The sequence below is a fragment of the Meriones unguiculatus genome, chromosome 6 (assembly GCF_030254825.1).
Source record: "Meriones unguiculatus strain TT.TT164.6M chromosome 6, Bangor_MerUng_6.1, whole genome shotgun sequence".
In the NCBI taxonomy this organism is placed as follows: Eukaryota; Metazoa; Chordata; class Mammalia; order Rodentia; family Muridae; genus Meriones; species Meriones unguiculatus.
This window is the reverse complement of record NC_083354.1, coordinates 131,982,849-131,999,169: the sequence shown is the minus strand read 5'-3', so window position 1 is coordinate 131,999,169 and position 16,321 is coordinate 131,982,849. Positions and strand designations below refer to the sequence as shown.

Below are 16,321 nucleotides of genomic sequence, written 5' to 3'. Positions count from 1 at the left end.
TCTGAGACTGACACTCCACCAAGGACCATGTATGGATATAACCTTGAACCTCTGCTCGGATGTTGCCCATGGTAGCTCAGTAACCAATTAGTTTTTCCAAGTAAGGGGAACAGGGACTATTTCTGACATGAACTCAATGTCAGGCTCTTTGACCTCCCTTTTCCTGAATCTAAGGTGCCAAAACCAGTACATTGCTAGGTGTGCTGGTATATACCTAAAATCCCAGAATCTATAAGGCTGATTAGGGAAGACCATACATTTGAGGCCAGTCTGGGTTACATAATGAGATCCTGCCTTAAATAAATAAGAATATAAGCAAGCAAATAAAAATCAATACGGCACACAGTCATTTTATATATCACTTGAAAAGATTAAATATTTAAAATTCTTGCTGCCAGGGCTGGAGGAACTGCTCAGTGGATAACAACACATACTTCTCTTGCAGAGAACATGGGTTTGAGTCCCAGTATGTATGTGGCATCTCGTAACCATCTGTAACTCCAGTTCCAGGGGTTCTGACACCCTCTTCTGACCTCCCATGTACTGCATGCTGTGGTACACATATGATAGGCAAAAACACTCATATTATCAAAGAAAAATAAAGGCTACAGCTTCCAATTTATACTACAGGGTACCACAAACTTTCTAGTGCAATCTGAATTCAGATATATTAAGATATGAAACAAACTGTAAACATGTAAACAAACTGTAAAATGCAATGCTGCTGGTTTAAGAAGTTCGGTGTCCTGGTTGCTAGTCCAATATTATTTTTCTCTAGTAGTTATATAAGCTAGAGACTGGGCCTTCTGGCGGTAAGCTCCTGAAGAGTTACTGTGTAGCACACCCAGCCCATTCCTAGCTGTGGTGTTTGTTGCTCCTGTGTAGTTTGGAGATGATCTACAAAATAATAAAAGATTTTTAAATGCTGAACATTTCTGTTGTAGTTTTGCTCTGGGTGAGAATTATGAAATATGTGCACACAGAAAATGAAAGACATAGATTTTCATGTAATTTTCACCACTGAACAAAGGTAATTAAAAACAGATTAGGAAGAAATTTGAAACAATATAAAACATACAACGGCATAATCTTAAGCTAAATTATTACTACTAAGAGTGGTGTGTCAGTTGTTTAGACTGTTATATTTTAACCACCAACATTCAAAACCTTCACAGAAACTGGCTCAGCCATGTTCTTCTTATTATTTTAGACAGGGTCTTTTAGCCCTGGTTGCCCTGGAACTTTCTATGTAGACCAGGTTAGCCTTGAACTCACACGTATGTGCCTATCGTTGCTTCCAAGTACTGTGATTAAAGTTACGTGTCACATATAGCAATTATTTTTTTATAGGATGTTATCAGTTGTACTACAAATGGTTTGAAAAAGTTTGCTCACTGAAATTTTTCTTTTGAAACATTTATTCTTGAAGGCCATCTCCCATATTGTAGTGAAGCCTGGCTAGACTACTAAACGGGACAAGTAAAGAGGAACTAAGATAGATGAGAGGCCATCCTGAACCTCCCAGTACTTGGATTAGAAAAGCATATAAATGGCCTTAGATATACAAATCAGGCAGAAGCACTAATAAATTAAATTGACTAAGAAAACTGGAAGAGGGGGCTGGAGAGATGGCTCAGAGGTTAAGGGCACTGGCTGCTCTTCCAGACGTCCTGAGTTCAATTCCCAGCAACCACATGGTGGCTTACAACCATCTCTGAGATCTAGTGCTTGCTTCTGGCCTGCAGCATGCCTGCAGACAAAAGACTGTATAAATAATAAAAATAAATCCTTTAAAAAAAAAGAAGAATAAATAGAATAAAAAAAGAAAATTATAAGAATTGATCAACTATTATTGTTCTATCCCACTGGGGTTTGTTTTGTGCTTCTTTTAAAAAACACATGTCTGTTTCCTCAATGGGCCTCTAACTCACACTCAAGCAATGCCAATAAATCTAAAATATCTAAACTTCATAAACTCAGATGCTATGGAGAGCCACCAGATTTAGGGTAGGGTTGGGAAAAAAATGTCTGCATTAAAAAAAAAAAATGTGTGATGACTTGGAGCAATTGAGCTCATTTTTCTTGATGATCAAAAAGACCGTTTAAATTTTGGGCATACAACACTTTCTTATTATAAATATCTCTCCCCTGTGTGTGAGCTATTGCTATAGGATCCTAATAGACCCTAATATCCGGCCTTCCAAGAAGTAGGCCTCCAAGTAAATAACACCCTCCATACACAATTCTCGATAACTAACACAACCATTTAGAACAATATTAACTTCTTAAATTCATCAACTTAAATCAGTACCTCAAAATGTTCCTTGATAATGTAGGCATTTGCAATCTTAGCCTTGATTCCTTCATAATCTCCAACATCACTAATGCAGATTGCATACCACTAAAATTAGAAAAAATAAAAGGTGAGAATACTGTTCTAAATATTCCATCTATTACAAAGAAAAAATTAACGGAGTACTCCTCAATCGTTATTCTCATTTAGCAAAATGTTACTATTAATGATGGATTAAGAACAAAAGATAAAAATAAAAGCAGACATGGCCCTCTAGGAACTAAAAGGTAGGACACACTTACAGAGACCTATAACATGAAGTAGAAAGTGGTGGAAACTAAGACAATGCCACTATATTAGAGAAATAACATCTGAGTATACAGGTAGGTCAGGTTATAATGAATGACTCATTTTACCTTCTCACCTCTCTTCTCAACCTCTGTATTGCTATAACAGAAACAGCACAAACTGCTAACTCTGTATCACTTTCATAGCCACTGTCAGACAACAGACCCAAACTGAGACAATCTGAGTTTCTCTACCAAAAAGAAATCTAAAATATCTAAACTTCATAAACTCAGATGCTATGGAGAGCCACCAGATTTAGGGTAGGGTTGGGAAAAAAATGTCTGCATTAAAAAAAAAAAATGTGTGATGACTTGGAGCAATTGAGCTCATTTTTCTTGATGATCAAAAAGACCTTTTAAATTTTGGGCATACAACACTTTCTTATTATAAATATTTCTCCCCTGTGTGTGAGCTATTTCTATAGGATCCTAATATACACAATAAAAGATATAAATTTATTTAAATCTACTTTCCATAGAAACTTTGTGTTGTGACATGTTTACTGAAAATAAAATGGCACATTTAATAATGCTGTTACACACGTCTACATACTTAAAGACTATTATCATCTAGTCTCCACTGTTATCTACTTGTACAAATTCAGTTCACTAGAAGGGTTACACAGAATTTTAAACCTGGTGCTCAGTTCTTCTCCCATGTATCAGAGCTACTGAATAAAATAATCTCTTTTAAGGGGCTCGGGGTTTAGTTCAGTGGCAGAGTGTTGCCCTATCATGTGCAATCCTCTGTACTACAAATACAAAGCTTCTCTTTTAAAAAAGGGATTTATTTTATGTGTATGGTTGTTTTGTCTACATGTGTCTATGTGCCATGTGTGTAGTGTTCTGAGAAGAGAACAGGATGTCAGATTCCCTAGAAAACTGTAGTTACCGGTAGCTATTAGCTACCACATGCTGGAAACTAAACCTGGGTCCTCTGCAAGTGCTCTAACCCCTTAGCCATCTTTCCGGCTTCCAGAAAGTCTTTTATGCATTTATTACCTACTACACAAAACAAACATGGTGGTCCCGAAACATTTTCTCCTTGATTAGCCTGCTCATATAAGACTATTCTTAATGCTTATATTAGCAAGAGCTGATATCAGGATTTATGTTAGTTTGTTGTCTTCTATTTCAATATACACTTCAATTTCTAAAATGTCCACTATCTGCAGTGATTCTCCATTTAAATTTTTGTTGTTGTTTTGTATGTCTATGGTGTGTGTATGTGTGTGGGGGGTGATGGGGCATGTATCCGTGGCATGGATTGGGACTTGGAACTGTTTTCTTTGGGGGATTAGAATCTCATGTTTCCAATGTTCTCATACTTTAGGCTACCAGCTGTTAGCTTTATGGAAATTCTCCTGCCTCTTCCTCCCACCTCACCAAGGAGTGTCAATGTTAGTTGTAAGCCACCCTATCTGGCTTTGCCTCAACTGCAGGAAGAGCTAATCTAAGATGCTGCTCTAGTTCTGCCTAACAGACCTTAAACAAATCCCCAAACATGGCTGAGTAAGTCAGTATGTTTGAGAACTCAATCCAAGAGGAATTTTAGTACTTATCGGAGGTGGGGCAGGAAGGCAGTAGAGAAGACTTTTGGAGGTTTCTTTCCTCACTGAAATATCAATTTGAAGAGCTGAAACCCAAAATCCTTTAAAAGAGCTAGAACAATAGAATGACAAGATGACTGCACCTGACTTTAGCATTCTCTCGAGTACTGCAGAAGGCAGAGGGAGAAAGCTGCCAGTGTATGTCACCCCAGTTCCAGGCAGCATGGCATGGAGAATACCCATCCTGCTTGCTTAGAGGAGGGCAAGGTAATCAGTTCAAGCCATTAGCTTTACAGAACTGCCAAAGGAAAAGCCATTACTTCTTAGTGTATTAGTGTAGTTATTGCTTCATTTTTACATCTCTCTGTTAAAGAGATAACTGGATGGATATTATCAAGCCAAAGAAAGACAACGAAAAAAGTTGGAGCCCAGCATCTTTAGTGAATAGGTGCAAAAGTCATCCAAGAAAATACTAGCAACCAGCCCAATAGCACATTAAGGATTGTTTACAATAATGAATAAGTGACCAAGCAGAATATTCACCAAATCAGGATTCCTCTCAGAGATGATCACTCAATGTACATAAATTATTATGTGATACATCAATAGACAGAAATTATGACTATTTCAACAGCTGTGGAAAAAACTTAACACTAATGATAAGAACACTGAACAAACTAGGTCCAGGAGAAATGCACCCCCACAGCATGAAGGCCCTGTCTTACAAGTCCATAGCAACGTCATATGACATGGCCACCCGTTTCTTGGATATACTATTCTTGCCATCAAGATGGCTCTGCAAGTAAAGACACTTGCCACCAACAGTCCCTGATGTACTGAATTCAATCCCTGAGGACAAAGTGGTAGAAAGAGAAACTGCCCTAACAGGTAGGCACTGATATGGTCAGGTGTATGCATGAACACACTAGATGAATATGTTTTTAAATAGGAACTAAACATGGCTGAAGGGTGGCTCGGCAGTAAAAAGCACATGATGCTCTTCAGAAGACCCAGGTTCAGTTCCCAGCTCCCATGTACGGGCTGAAAATGGTCTATAACTCCAGTTCCAAGAAATTTAGTACTCTGCTCTGACCTCCTCAGGGTAACACACATACACAGTACAGAAGTACACATAGGCAAAACATTCATTCATAAAATTTGAAAATAAAGTATTTGTAAAACAAAACAGAAAAAAGTATGAGAATAAGGATTCACTATACAAAATATCAATAATAAAAAGGAGCTAAAACAAACTTTTGAGTGAAAGAGCTAGGAAGAATGACAGTTACATGCCTGTAGCCACAACCATAGGGAATCATTAGTATTAATAGCAGATTTCTCATCAGCAACCATGAGTGCCTATTTTAAGTGGGCTTGGCTGATGAACAAAATGCCATTTATTGGGTACATTAAATAACACAACTCTATTTCTCACAGTTATTGCAGAGGCTAAGTCAACAAAGTGACAGTAAATTTACTCAAAGTAAGCAGAGTAAAGATACATAGGAACCAAACTGTATATACTAATGAAATTGACATCTGGCCCAAAAGTACATTGTTATAAGCTATTATTCTAATGAAAATAAACAGTATAATAAATAAAAATTAAACACATACATGTAATCTAATTCCAAGAAAATGGACATTAATAGAAGAAATGAGAAACAAAATGACATGAAACAAACATGCCATAAATATAAAAAATTCAAACAACATAAACAAAAATAGCAAAGTAGAATCAACTCCTCTCCAATATTGGATAGAAATTAGTAGAGTGCATTAAAAACATGAGTCAGTATATGTTACATAACAGTGAGGTTCAAAGAAACATAGGATAGAGGTTAAAAGTACTTCATGTAAACAACACTACAAAGAGATGGAGTGTTACACTGATAACAGACAAAATGGACTATAACAGGTATAAAAAAGAAAAGAGAACATAACCCTAAAATATCCAAAACTGATAATAAGACACTATAAGGGAAAAATGGTATTTCAATACCCCACTTTCAAGAAAGGATAAAAAAAGGAAAAAAAAAAAAAACGAAATAGAAAACAGCAGGGAAACAGATTTGAATATTGAAAACCAATTAGACTTAGCACATACAAAATACTCAATCCACCTGAAACATTTAATGCTTAAAAACTATGGTACCTCCCCTGCTGAGCTGACTGGGAGGAGACTCTAGATGCTTAATGCCCTCCCTACACCAGCCTCTCTGGAAACCTAGGGCAAATATTATGGAAGGATCCTGAGCCTTCCAGAACACTTGTAGCTACAGAGCAAAGCCTCACTCAGAACTATGCAGTGTTCTACACAGTGGAAACCTGGTCTGAGCCATATACTGGGAGTGAAACTCACTAGGTCCTCGGAAGAAAAAAACAAACAGTGGTAAGTGCTTAAAGGTCCTATGTACTAAGGCATACTATTGCAAAATTTGCTAACATCCCTGTCCAATACCTAGAAACTGAGGCACTTCTCTAGTTCTAAGACCCACTGTCTCATCAACAGACTACACTCTGTGGTTGTGCCTATGATACAAAGAGTAGACTACAATACAGACCAATACAGATCAACACAAAGAGACCAATACAGTAAGAGTGCACGACAAAGGCTATGCTCCATCAAAAGTACTCAGGGCAAAGCAAGACAGCGCAGAAACAAGATCTGCACCTACACTAAGACACATGATGGCATGGAGACGATGCACATGCATTCAGTTAATTAACTGCCCATAAACTGAGCCAGGCCATGAGAAGAGTGGACGGGAGAAGCAAGGGAGTTAAAGAGAGTAAGATTATATATATCTTGCTACAACCTAGAAAAATCATAAAGTTGTTAACTGAAAGAATAAAGGAGATAAAAATATGCTTTTGTTTTGTTTTTAAATCAGTAAGCTAATACCAGATGTCGAAGTTCCATTAGAAACGAAAGAAATATGAAAAATCAAGGCAACATGATTGTTAGGTCTCTATCTGATGCAGGGTGTGGCTGGCATATGCTGGCTGGCCTTACCACGGGCCAGGGCTTCTCCTTTCCCAGAGACCCTTCATTAAAATAATCCAGACACCTTGGTTCTGCCAGCCCCCTTTCCCCACTTTTCCTGCTCTTTTTCTCTTTCTGTGTGTCTCTTTCTCTCTTTATGCAATCCTCCAAAAGAAAGTATTGATCTGTATTGTAGTATACTCTCTGTATCATATGCACAACCACAGAGTGTAATGTCCTTATGCAGTTCCCCGAAAGGAAGTAAAAGGGAGACAATGAGAGATATGGGAGGACATAAGATAGGTGGCAATAAGAGAGGACATGAGTGTAATTTTATGTGCCTATAAAAATGTCACAGTGAACAAAGAGATCGGGCTACGCACATGGCTCGGCAGTTAAGCACTGGATTCTCAGCACTTGATCTGGGAAGGTTAAACCTGCTCATCCCTCCAGCTCCACGAGGATCCAATGCCTCTGACCAGGACACTAGAGCACCTGCACTTACAATTACATAGCCACATATAGACACATACATGTATACATAATTTAAAATGTAGATCATTAAAAAAAGATGTTGATTACATATCTTTCAAAATTTTGTGTAAGACAAAGGTATTGATTCTGGTCATTATTACTCAACACTGTACGTAAGATTCTAGCCAGAGAAATTGGGGAGAGAAAAAGTAGTTTAAAAGTGTGGTATATGAAAAACAAAAGGGCCGAGAAAGAAATTATGGAAACTACACCCTTTACAGTAGCCATTAATAACATAAAGTACCTTGGTCTGACTCTAACCAAGCAAGTAAAAGACCTGTTTGAAAAAAACTTCAAGTCTCTGAAGAAAGAAATTGAAGAAGACATCAAAAGATGGAAAGATCTCCCATGCTCACGGATCAGTAGGATTAACATAGTTAAAATGGCCATCCTACCAAAAGCAATCTACAGATTCAATGCAATTCCCATCAAAATATCAACACAATTCTTTATAGACCTTGAAAGAAAAATTCTCAATTTCATCAATCCTGGACAACAAAAGACTGTATAGAGCTATCTCCATCCCTGATCTCAAGCTGTACTACAGAGCAATAGTAATAAAAATCACATAGTACTGGCATAGAACAGAACGGTGAATCAAGGGAATCAAATAGAAGACCCAGAAATAACACCACACACCTACAAAAATGCTCACACAAAAACTCATATAGAAGTGGCTGTAAAGATAGCTCAGCATGTAAAAACAATTCTTGCAGAGGACTTGGTCTGTTTCTAGTACCCATGTGGTAGTTTCCAGCTATCCTTAACTCCAGATCTAAGGGATCCATTATCCTCTTCTGACCTCCATGGGTACCAAGCATCAGGCACATGGTTAAACATGTATACAAATATACATATATATGTATATATATGTACATATATGGAAAACACACATAAGTAAATATTTTTAAAATTTGTTTTTAAATTTAATACTTTTTTTGTTTGTCTGTTGTTTGTTGTTTTTGCTTTTCGAGATAGAGTTTCTCTGTGTAACAGCCCTGGCTGTCCTGGAACTCACTCTATAGACCAGGCTGGCCTTGAATTCACAGAGATCTGCCTACCTCTGCCTGACTGCTGGGTAAATTTAAGTCTTAAAAGGAAAAAAAAAAAGTCCTAATCCAAGATGCCAATGGCTTCACTGCCAGTCTCTCTGTATTACTGCAAACCTGCTGTGCACCAGTGAAAAGTAGTCAAGATACGGGAATCACACTGGTTCCCGCTTCTCCCGTAGCTGTACTCCACTGCTGTGTAGCCAAAAACACAGAGAGGAAAATGAAGCACAAAAATGTGGGGCAATTTGGGGTTGGTTCAGAGAAAGTCTAACAGTGTGGCCCACGCTATCCTGGCACTCCCTATTCTCCTGCTTTTGCTTCCCCCGTGCTGAGATTGCAGGGTCATACCAACATGCTCGGCATTACACTTACTATGTCAACTGTTTGCTATACTATACAATAAAGACTGGCAACTTCTACCATTTGTTTAAAGTCAGGCACTCATATGCTTCACAAAAGGAATTTATCAAACATACATTGGAGTTAGGCTGCCTGTTCAAACTCAAAACTCTATCAATCCTGTCTCTAATCCTTTAAAATTGAGCATTTTTTTCTCCTACCATAGGTTATGAGTAACAGGTAAGTAGAGACCAAGACAGCTTTCATCACATAACACGTTTATTAACTAACTCACCTTGTGAGCAGCAAAGCTTGACTCATTTTTCTCTAGTGCTCTTTTTGCATACTCTAGGGCTTCATACACCAAAACTTTTCTTTCCTCTTCTGAAGTCTTACTAAGCTGTGCTATGTCACGTGATGCTCGTGCCAACCGCCAGAGGAGCTCTGCATCTTCACTAATTTTAGACAAGACATAAAAGCATCTTACTTCACACTGGAAAAACTGTTAAAAGTTCACACCACTAATGACAGTTCTTTCATCTTAATTACAATGTATCAAGAATCACAGAAGAAACATTATCAATACTATTATTTTCCTTCACAAAGTACTTATTTGCTAAACTCTTGAAATTTTCCAAATTATTTGCAAACATTAACTTAGAAAATACTTTCGTATTGCAGTTCTTTGAACACGGGCCCTCAAGCTCAACATATATCATTAGGCTTGATTTATTGACACTGTACTTTATACAACTCCTGACTGGTTTGGACAGTACCATAAAATACATTTACTTTATGGAAGCATCATAAACGATAAAAACGGAACCTCCAAATCCTTTGCTGCAAATACATTTGGCAAACAACAGGTGTGTACTAGTTACTTTCTTGTGTATGCATGAATGACTGGATACAATGCAATCTCAACCTAAACCCTAAATTTCAGTGCCATGATGCCATATGGTATTTATCAAGTATGGGCAGTGGACTCCTTGAAGAACTGCTCTTTAAATACCATCATATAAAATAAAAGAGGGCCAACAAATTAAAAATCACAATCGATAAAAGTGTTTTAACCTTGAATTACTTGTTTTAAGTGTGTGTGCTTAAGGAGAATTTATATTTTTCTTTGTTAACAAAAATAGCATTCACTTTAAAATGCTGAAGCTAAAGGTATCAACAGTACATAATTATACCTCACAGCTTTCTTTTCAAAGAAGTAATGCAAAATGACAAAACAGCCAACTCATGAAGACAGACTGAAGAGGTAAAAACTGATTTTATAGAAACACATCAACTAAAGTTGATGGGAACTGGGGGGGAGGGTGGCTTTTGAAACGATTGACAGGAGTAGATAAAAAGCAACTCAATATTTCCAGATCAGGAGGATGAAGTAAATGCCTGGAAATGCCATTAGCCTTATTTGACTTAGAGACCTGAGGTTTCCATCCCTTCCCCTGACATTCTACACAAAACATGTCATCTACAACTAAAAGCAGAAATCAGAAGTTATTTGTATTTCTTTGAAAACTCTTTCTAAACACAACTGCCATTCCATAGTATCATAGAACCATTCTAAACTCCAGTAAATTAATTTAAATCTTATACCAATTAGGAATTCCTTTTTTAAAAAAACAAGAAATATGTATAATAATAAAATGCTTATATTTAGTGATATTTTATAAAGCAAAACAAAATAGAAAAACATAGTTCAGCATTCCAGTAGAATAAGAACAATCTTTACAAATGAATGACACTTAAAGAGGACTTTTCAGCCATTTATTTAAATGATGATTTACTATTAACTGAACTCTAAGAAATACTTTGAAGAAAAAGTTGCACAAATACCAAGAACCATTAAGGTTTGAAGCTAACCTCAAGCCCAGACAGATCATACACTGCTCACCTTTCCTTATGCTGTGTAAGCAGATGATAAAGCTTCTCTGTTTCTCCACTTTCATACAGGTAGTCCGCTTGCTCAAGTATTTCTTCAACTTCTAAGAGCATAATGTGAAAATAAAAATATCAATTTTATATATGTTAACAAAACCAGACAAATTACCTTTAAATCAGAAATTCTGAACCATCAAGATGAAAGTATTGCAGCAGGAAGCAATTATAGTAAGTGATCTATCTACAGAAACTACAGGGGTTACAACTCAGAAGACTTAAGACACTATATTTAATGAATAAAGTTTTTAAACAGTGAAAAAAGTAATTTCTTATGAGGACAGTATGGCACAGAAACCTGCACACTCCTCTTGCTGCTGCTGCTAATTAGTTAAGTATCATGCCCTATAGGAAATGGTGGTAATGGGACTAGAGGGACTGAGTGCTCAGTGGTTATGGCTAGCGTTTGCTTCCCAGTGTGTCTGGTGGCTCACAACCACCTACAGCTCGGGTGTCAGAGGCCTTCTTCTGTCCTCCTTGGGTAAATGTCCATATATACGAGCCCCCCCCCCCCCAGATGTTCCTATGCGCCATCTAGCTTTCTCTTTTTCTCAACCCACTTAGCTCCAACTTCCTTATTACATATTGCAGTGTAATATAGCATGCTATACAGCATTTGAAAATGTGTGTAATGTTTTCTAAAAAGGAATTCTGAAAACTACACAGTAAGTGATTTTTAAGCAATGATGCAATTACAGTACTGCAGGCACACACAGTACTCAGGCAGGAGCATGCACACACTCCATGTACATATCTGAAAACTCGTTATTATCTTATATAATATTCTGCACTATCCAGAAAAAATTAAACAATAAGCTATGATGCAGACATAGAAACCACATTCTACACAACAGTCTAAACTTTTAAGTTTACTTTCACCCTCAATTATGACAATATAGATATCCTGAGATGAGGTAAGAAACACAACTGTACAATGAAATACTAAACTTGACTTAAATGCACGCACATCAATTCATAACACTTTTGCAAATTTTTCAAAGAAAAATGCCATTGGTGTGAAACTTGTCACATATATACACTACGATACCTTGGCTTTTTAGTTTTTCTTGTGTAATGAACTGCAGTCACATCAGAGTCATCAGGACAAACGCAAAATACTCCTTACATTTCGCTCAGACTTCTATGTTTTTCATACAGGGCTTAATACATGGTAATTATGCATTCTGACAGGCAAGGATCAATATAACATCACCATCCAGATCTCAAGCAAATCTTACACACCACTAACTCTGTCTCTCAGAAGTACAGAAAGCACTGCTTTTAAAATACTAGGGAGTATTACTTAAGTAATACTGAACATCTGTAGGATCATTCATTCCTGAAGAGGAATGTTGCAGAAGTACGGAGAAGGAAAGTGATACGTGGAGAACATTTAGGTTGCTCACTTGTGACTAGCTCATCTTCTAAGTAGTTTTTGAGTAAGCGTCCACCTGCAGGAGAATACTATGAATAATCTAATCGATCTCACAGTTTAAATGTGTCTGACCATTTTATAGAAATAATGGTTTTGATGCTCTCTTGTTTTTTTCATTCTTGCCATAGACTGCATATTTGCTACCACCTTGTGGTAAGAACAGAAAGTGCAATTTTAAAAGAATTAAAATTGAGTCTTAGGGATATAGATCAGTGGTTAAGTATGCATGATATGCAAAGAATATTCCACAGGAGCTTATAGACAATGCATCCTGTTAATTCATATCCATCTAATAAACTAAGTACCATCACTGTGTTGCCCCAAGTTTCCATATCATTGTAAATGCTTTATCATTCAATGCACCTTTTGTTTCGTTTTTTTTTTTTTTTTTTTCCATTTTGTATTTTTGAGACTTAACTAGTCAATTGGCTGGCCTGACACTGAAAGACATCTGCTTGCTTCTGCCTCCCGAGTGCTGGGGTTACACATGGGCGCTATCATGCCCTGATGATTTATTTTTTTTAAAAAATGCAGAATTAGCTTGGCATGGGCAGGCCCTTCTACAGAGTTCTAGGCCAGCCAGGGCTAAACAGTGAGACTCTCTTTCAAAACAAAACAACCGCCCCCCCAAAAAACAGACATAATAAAACAAACAAACAAACAAACAAAAAAGCTGACTTAGCTATTCAGTAACATATATATGTGCTGCAAGGGGGAGAAATGAATAAATCAATCAACCCCATCCAACGGCAACACTAACAGTATATGTGTGTACTCCCCACACCCCAGCTCCCTACTGCTCCTTCAGAAGGTAGAGGAAGAAAGAAATGGCAGATCTTCCCAGACACCTTCACATCTGCTGCCGTAAAGGCACAAAGCTCATGGGCCTCAAGAAGACCTATCTCCTGAAAAGGTACTTTTAATTTAACAAATATATAGAGATTTTATTTTCCCTCTTAGACAGGGTCTCACTATGTAACCACGGTTAACCTGGAAGTCAGCAAGTAGATCAGGTTGGCCTTGAACTCACAAAGATCCACCTGCTGCTGCTTCTTGAGTGCTAGGACTGAAGGTGTGTGCACCATATAAACTTCAATAATCCATTTTCTTAAAGATCAGACAGTGCCTCTGATATAGCCCAAAGATTCGGCTTCAGAAGACTATTCTAAAACTAAATATATTGAAGGAGATTCTGGTTCGTGGGTGGAAATGTCAGACCTATGAACATCAAGTCGATAATTACTCCAAAATATGAAGAATACAAATACAAGCACTTTATTTTCAAAAGCAGACAAAAGATCATATTAAGTCCCAAAGTGTTAACTTTCAAGCTTCCATTTTGGATCATTTAATACCTATACAAGTTTGTTCCCAGAAGCTTAGTCATCACTAGTCTCTACTAAGGAAAATGATTCTAAAAATTAACATGGTTTTCAGTATTTAAAATCTCACTGTCTATATAAAAGCTTAGAGAGACCAATAATATCCACTAGCTTCAAAAGATAACTAAAGTCTAGAATTGTATTCACAGTGGCGTATAATCTGTGCCTTGAAGAACTTTGGAAAGTGTCTCAGAAAACCTGGTAGTCTCTTCTGTTTTCATAAGAATTTTATATGTATTTATGAAGATGGCTCTGTACTCTAGACAGTCTTTTTAGCATGACTAATTTGAATCTCTTCATACTCATTCTGCACGATCTGTATATAGTACATCAATTTAGAGATGTGACCTTTAACTTTATTTAAAAACTGGGAAGTCAATAAAATTTAAACTGTTTAACAACAACAACAAAGACAAGATATAGACAACCAGTTTTTTTGTTTGCTTGTTTGACTTTTTTTTGTTGTTGTTGTTGTTGTTGTTGTTGCTTTGTTTTTGAGACAGGGTCTCAGTATGTAGCTCTGGCTGTCCTGGAACTTGCTATGTAGACCAAGCTGGCCTGGTACTCACAGAGATCTGCATGTATCATCATGCATAGCCCCGCCAAGTAATTTATAATAACAACCTCGTTTTGTATCAGAATGTTAAAAGAGGATCAATTCACCATTAAGTACCCCCCTTCCTCAATCACATTCTCCTTTAGAGTTACAAAAGAATCAATCCATAAATTGAAATGTTATTTCTCTTATATACTAAAAATTTTGCCACTTAGTATATAAACTGGCTTAAGAAGACACATTTTTAATGGGCAAATCTTAAAGCGTTTAGTCTCAGCTATGTCTAGAAGAAATAAAATGGGATTTTCCCACTTATCGGTCAGTTATCTGATAATTGATACCAAGCTGCATTCTGTTAGTAAATAAAATATTCTCTTCTCGAGAAGATAGGGAACAGGACAGGAGCCTCTGAAAGGCTCTACCAAGCAGGGTATCAAAGCAGATGCTGAGACTCATAGCTAAACTTCGGGCAGGGTGCAGAGAATCTTATGAAAGAAGGGGGAGATAGAAAGACCTGGAAGGGACAGGAGCTCCACAAGAAGAGCAACAGAACCAAGAAATCTGGACACAGGCGTCTTTTCTGAGAGTGATTCTCTAACCAAGGACCATTCATGGAAATAACCTAGAACTCCTGCAAGATGTAAGCCCATGGCAGCTCAGTCTCCTAGTGGGTTCCCTGGTAATGGGACCAGAGACTATCTCTGACATGAACTCAGTGGCTGGCTCTTTGATCATCTCCTCATGAGTGGGGAGCCATCCTACCAGGCCACAGAGGAAGACAATGCAGCCAGTCCTGATGAGACCTGAGAGGCTAGGGTCAGATAGAAGGGGAGGAGGATGTCCCAGATCAGTGGACTTGGAGAGGGACATGGGAGGAGATGAGGAAGGAAGGGTGGGATTGCAAGGGGATGAAGGAAGGGACTACAGCTGAGATACAAAGTGAATAAATTGTAATAAATTAAAAAAAATTCCCCTCTCCAATTTCTAAACTAGAAGATAGCTGCTTTATTATATTGGGAGTGTAACACCTTAGTACTATAGAAATAAAGGATCATTTTGTCATTCTAAAGCAGATGTTAACCAACTTCCGCTATATATACCTCTAGAGGGTATACTTTGTAGGCCATCCATTGTCTTTTGCTACACTTCAAACTTTTCAAAATGTGAAACAAAAATTCTTAGCTCAAGAGTCCTAAAAAGAGGGCTGGTGAAATAGCTCACTGGATAAAAGGGACTTCCCACTAGAACTGACAACTTGAGTTCAATCCCCTGGCCCTGTAGGGTAGGAGGAGAGAATTCCTGAAAGTTGTCCATTGCCCTCAGCTACCATGCTGTGGGCAAAACTACCAACACACACACAAAATAAAATAATATATTTTGTATTTAATAAAAATATATATTCACATATATTATCTACATTCTGACTGGCAGAGAGGAACAAATAATACTATTAGTTTCATTATGTGTTAAAAAATAAGCTAATGACACAATCTCAAAAACGGGGCTGGCTCGCGTGGTAAAGAGCTGACAGTATAAGCATGGAGAGCTGAGTGCAGATCTCCAGCAGCCGTATAAAAAGCTGATTGTGTAATTACAGATCGCCTCTGTAATCCCAGCACTGGGGGCAGGGCTTCAGGTGTAGTGACTGTAGTCTCAAAAAATAAGGTAGGAGGAGCCAGAAAGAAGGCTCAGCAGTCAAGAGCACTGACTGTTCCTCCAGAAGTCCTGGGTTCAATTCCCAGTACCCACATGGTGGATCACAAGAGTTTATAACAGTACCCCTATGGGATCCGATGCCTTCTTCTCCCTGTGCAGATATATGTAGACATGGCACCCATATATATAAACAAATAATAATAATAATAATAATAATAATAATAATAATAATAATAAAAGTTGG

At 37.5% G+C, this 16,321-nt stretch overlaps 1 protein-coding gene across 1 annotated transcript in view; it reads right to left on the bottom strand.

The window, feature by feature from the left end:
- The window catches only part of Rmdn1 (regulator of microtubule dynamics 1), a 29,812-nt gene that overhangs the window by 7,168 nt on the left and 6,323 nt on the right, over positions 1-16,321 (bottom strand). The window contains exons 3-5 of the mRNA XM_021662818.2: positions 11,005-11,095; positions 9,397-9,556; positions 2,312-2,401 (exon numbers count right to left, since the gene is read on the bottom strand). Coding sequence (XP_021518493.1) covers positions 2,312-2,401; positions 9,397-9,556; positions 11,005-11,095 — 341 coding nt within the window. The remainder of the gene's footprint in view (positions 1-2,311; positions 2,402-9,396; positions 9,557-11,004; positions 11,096-16,321) is intronic.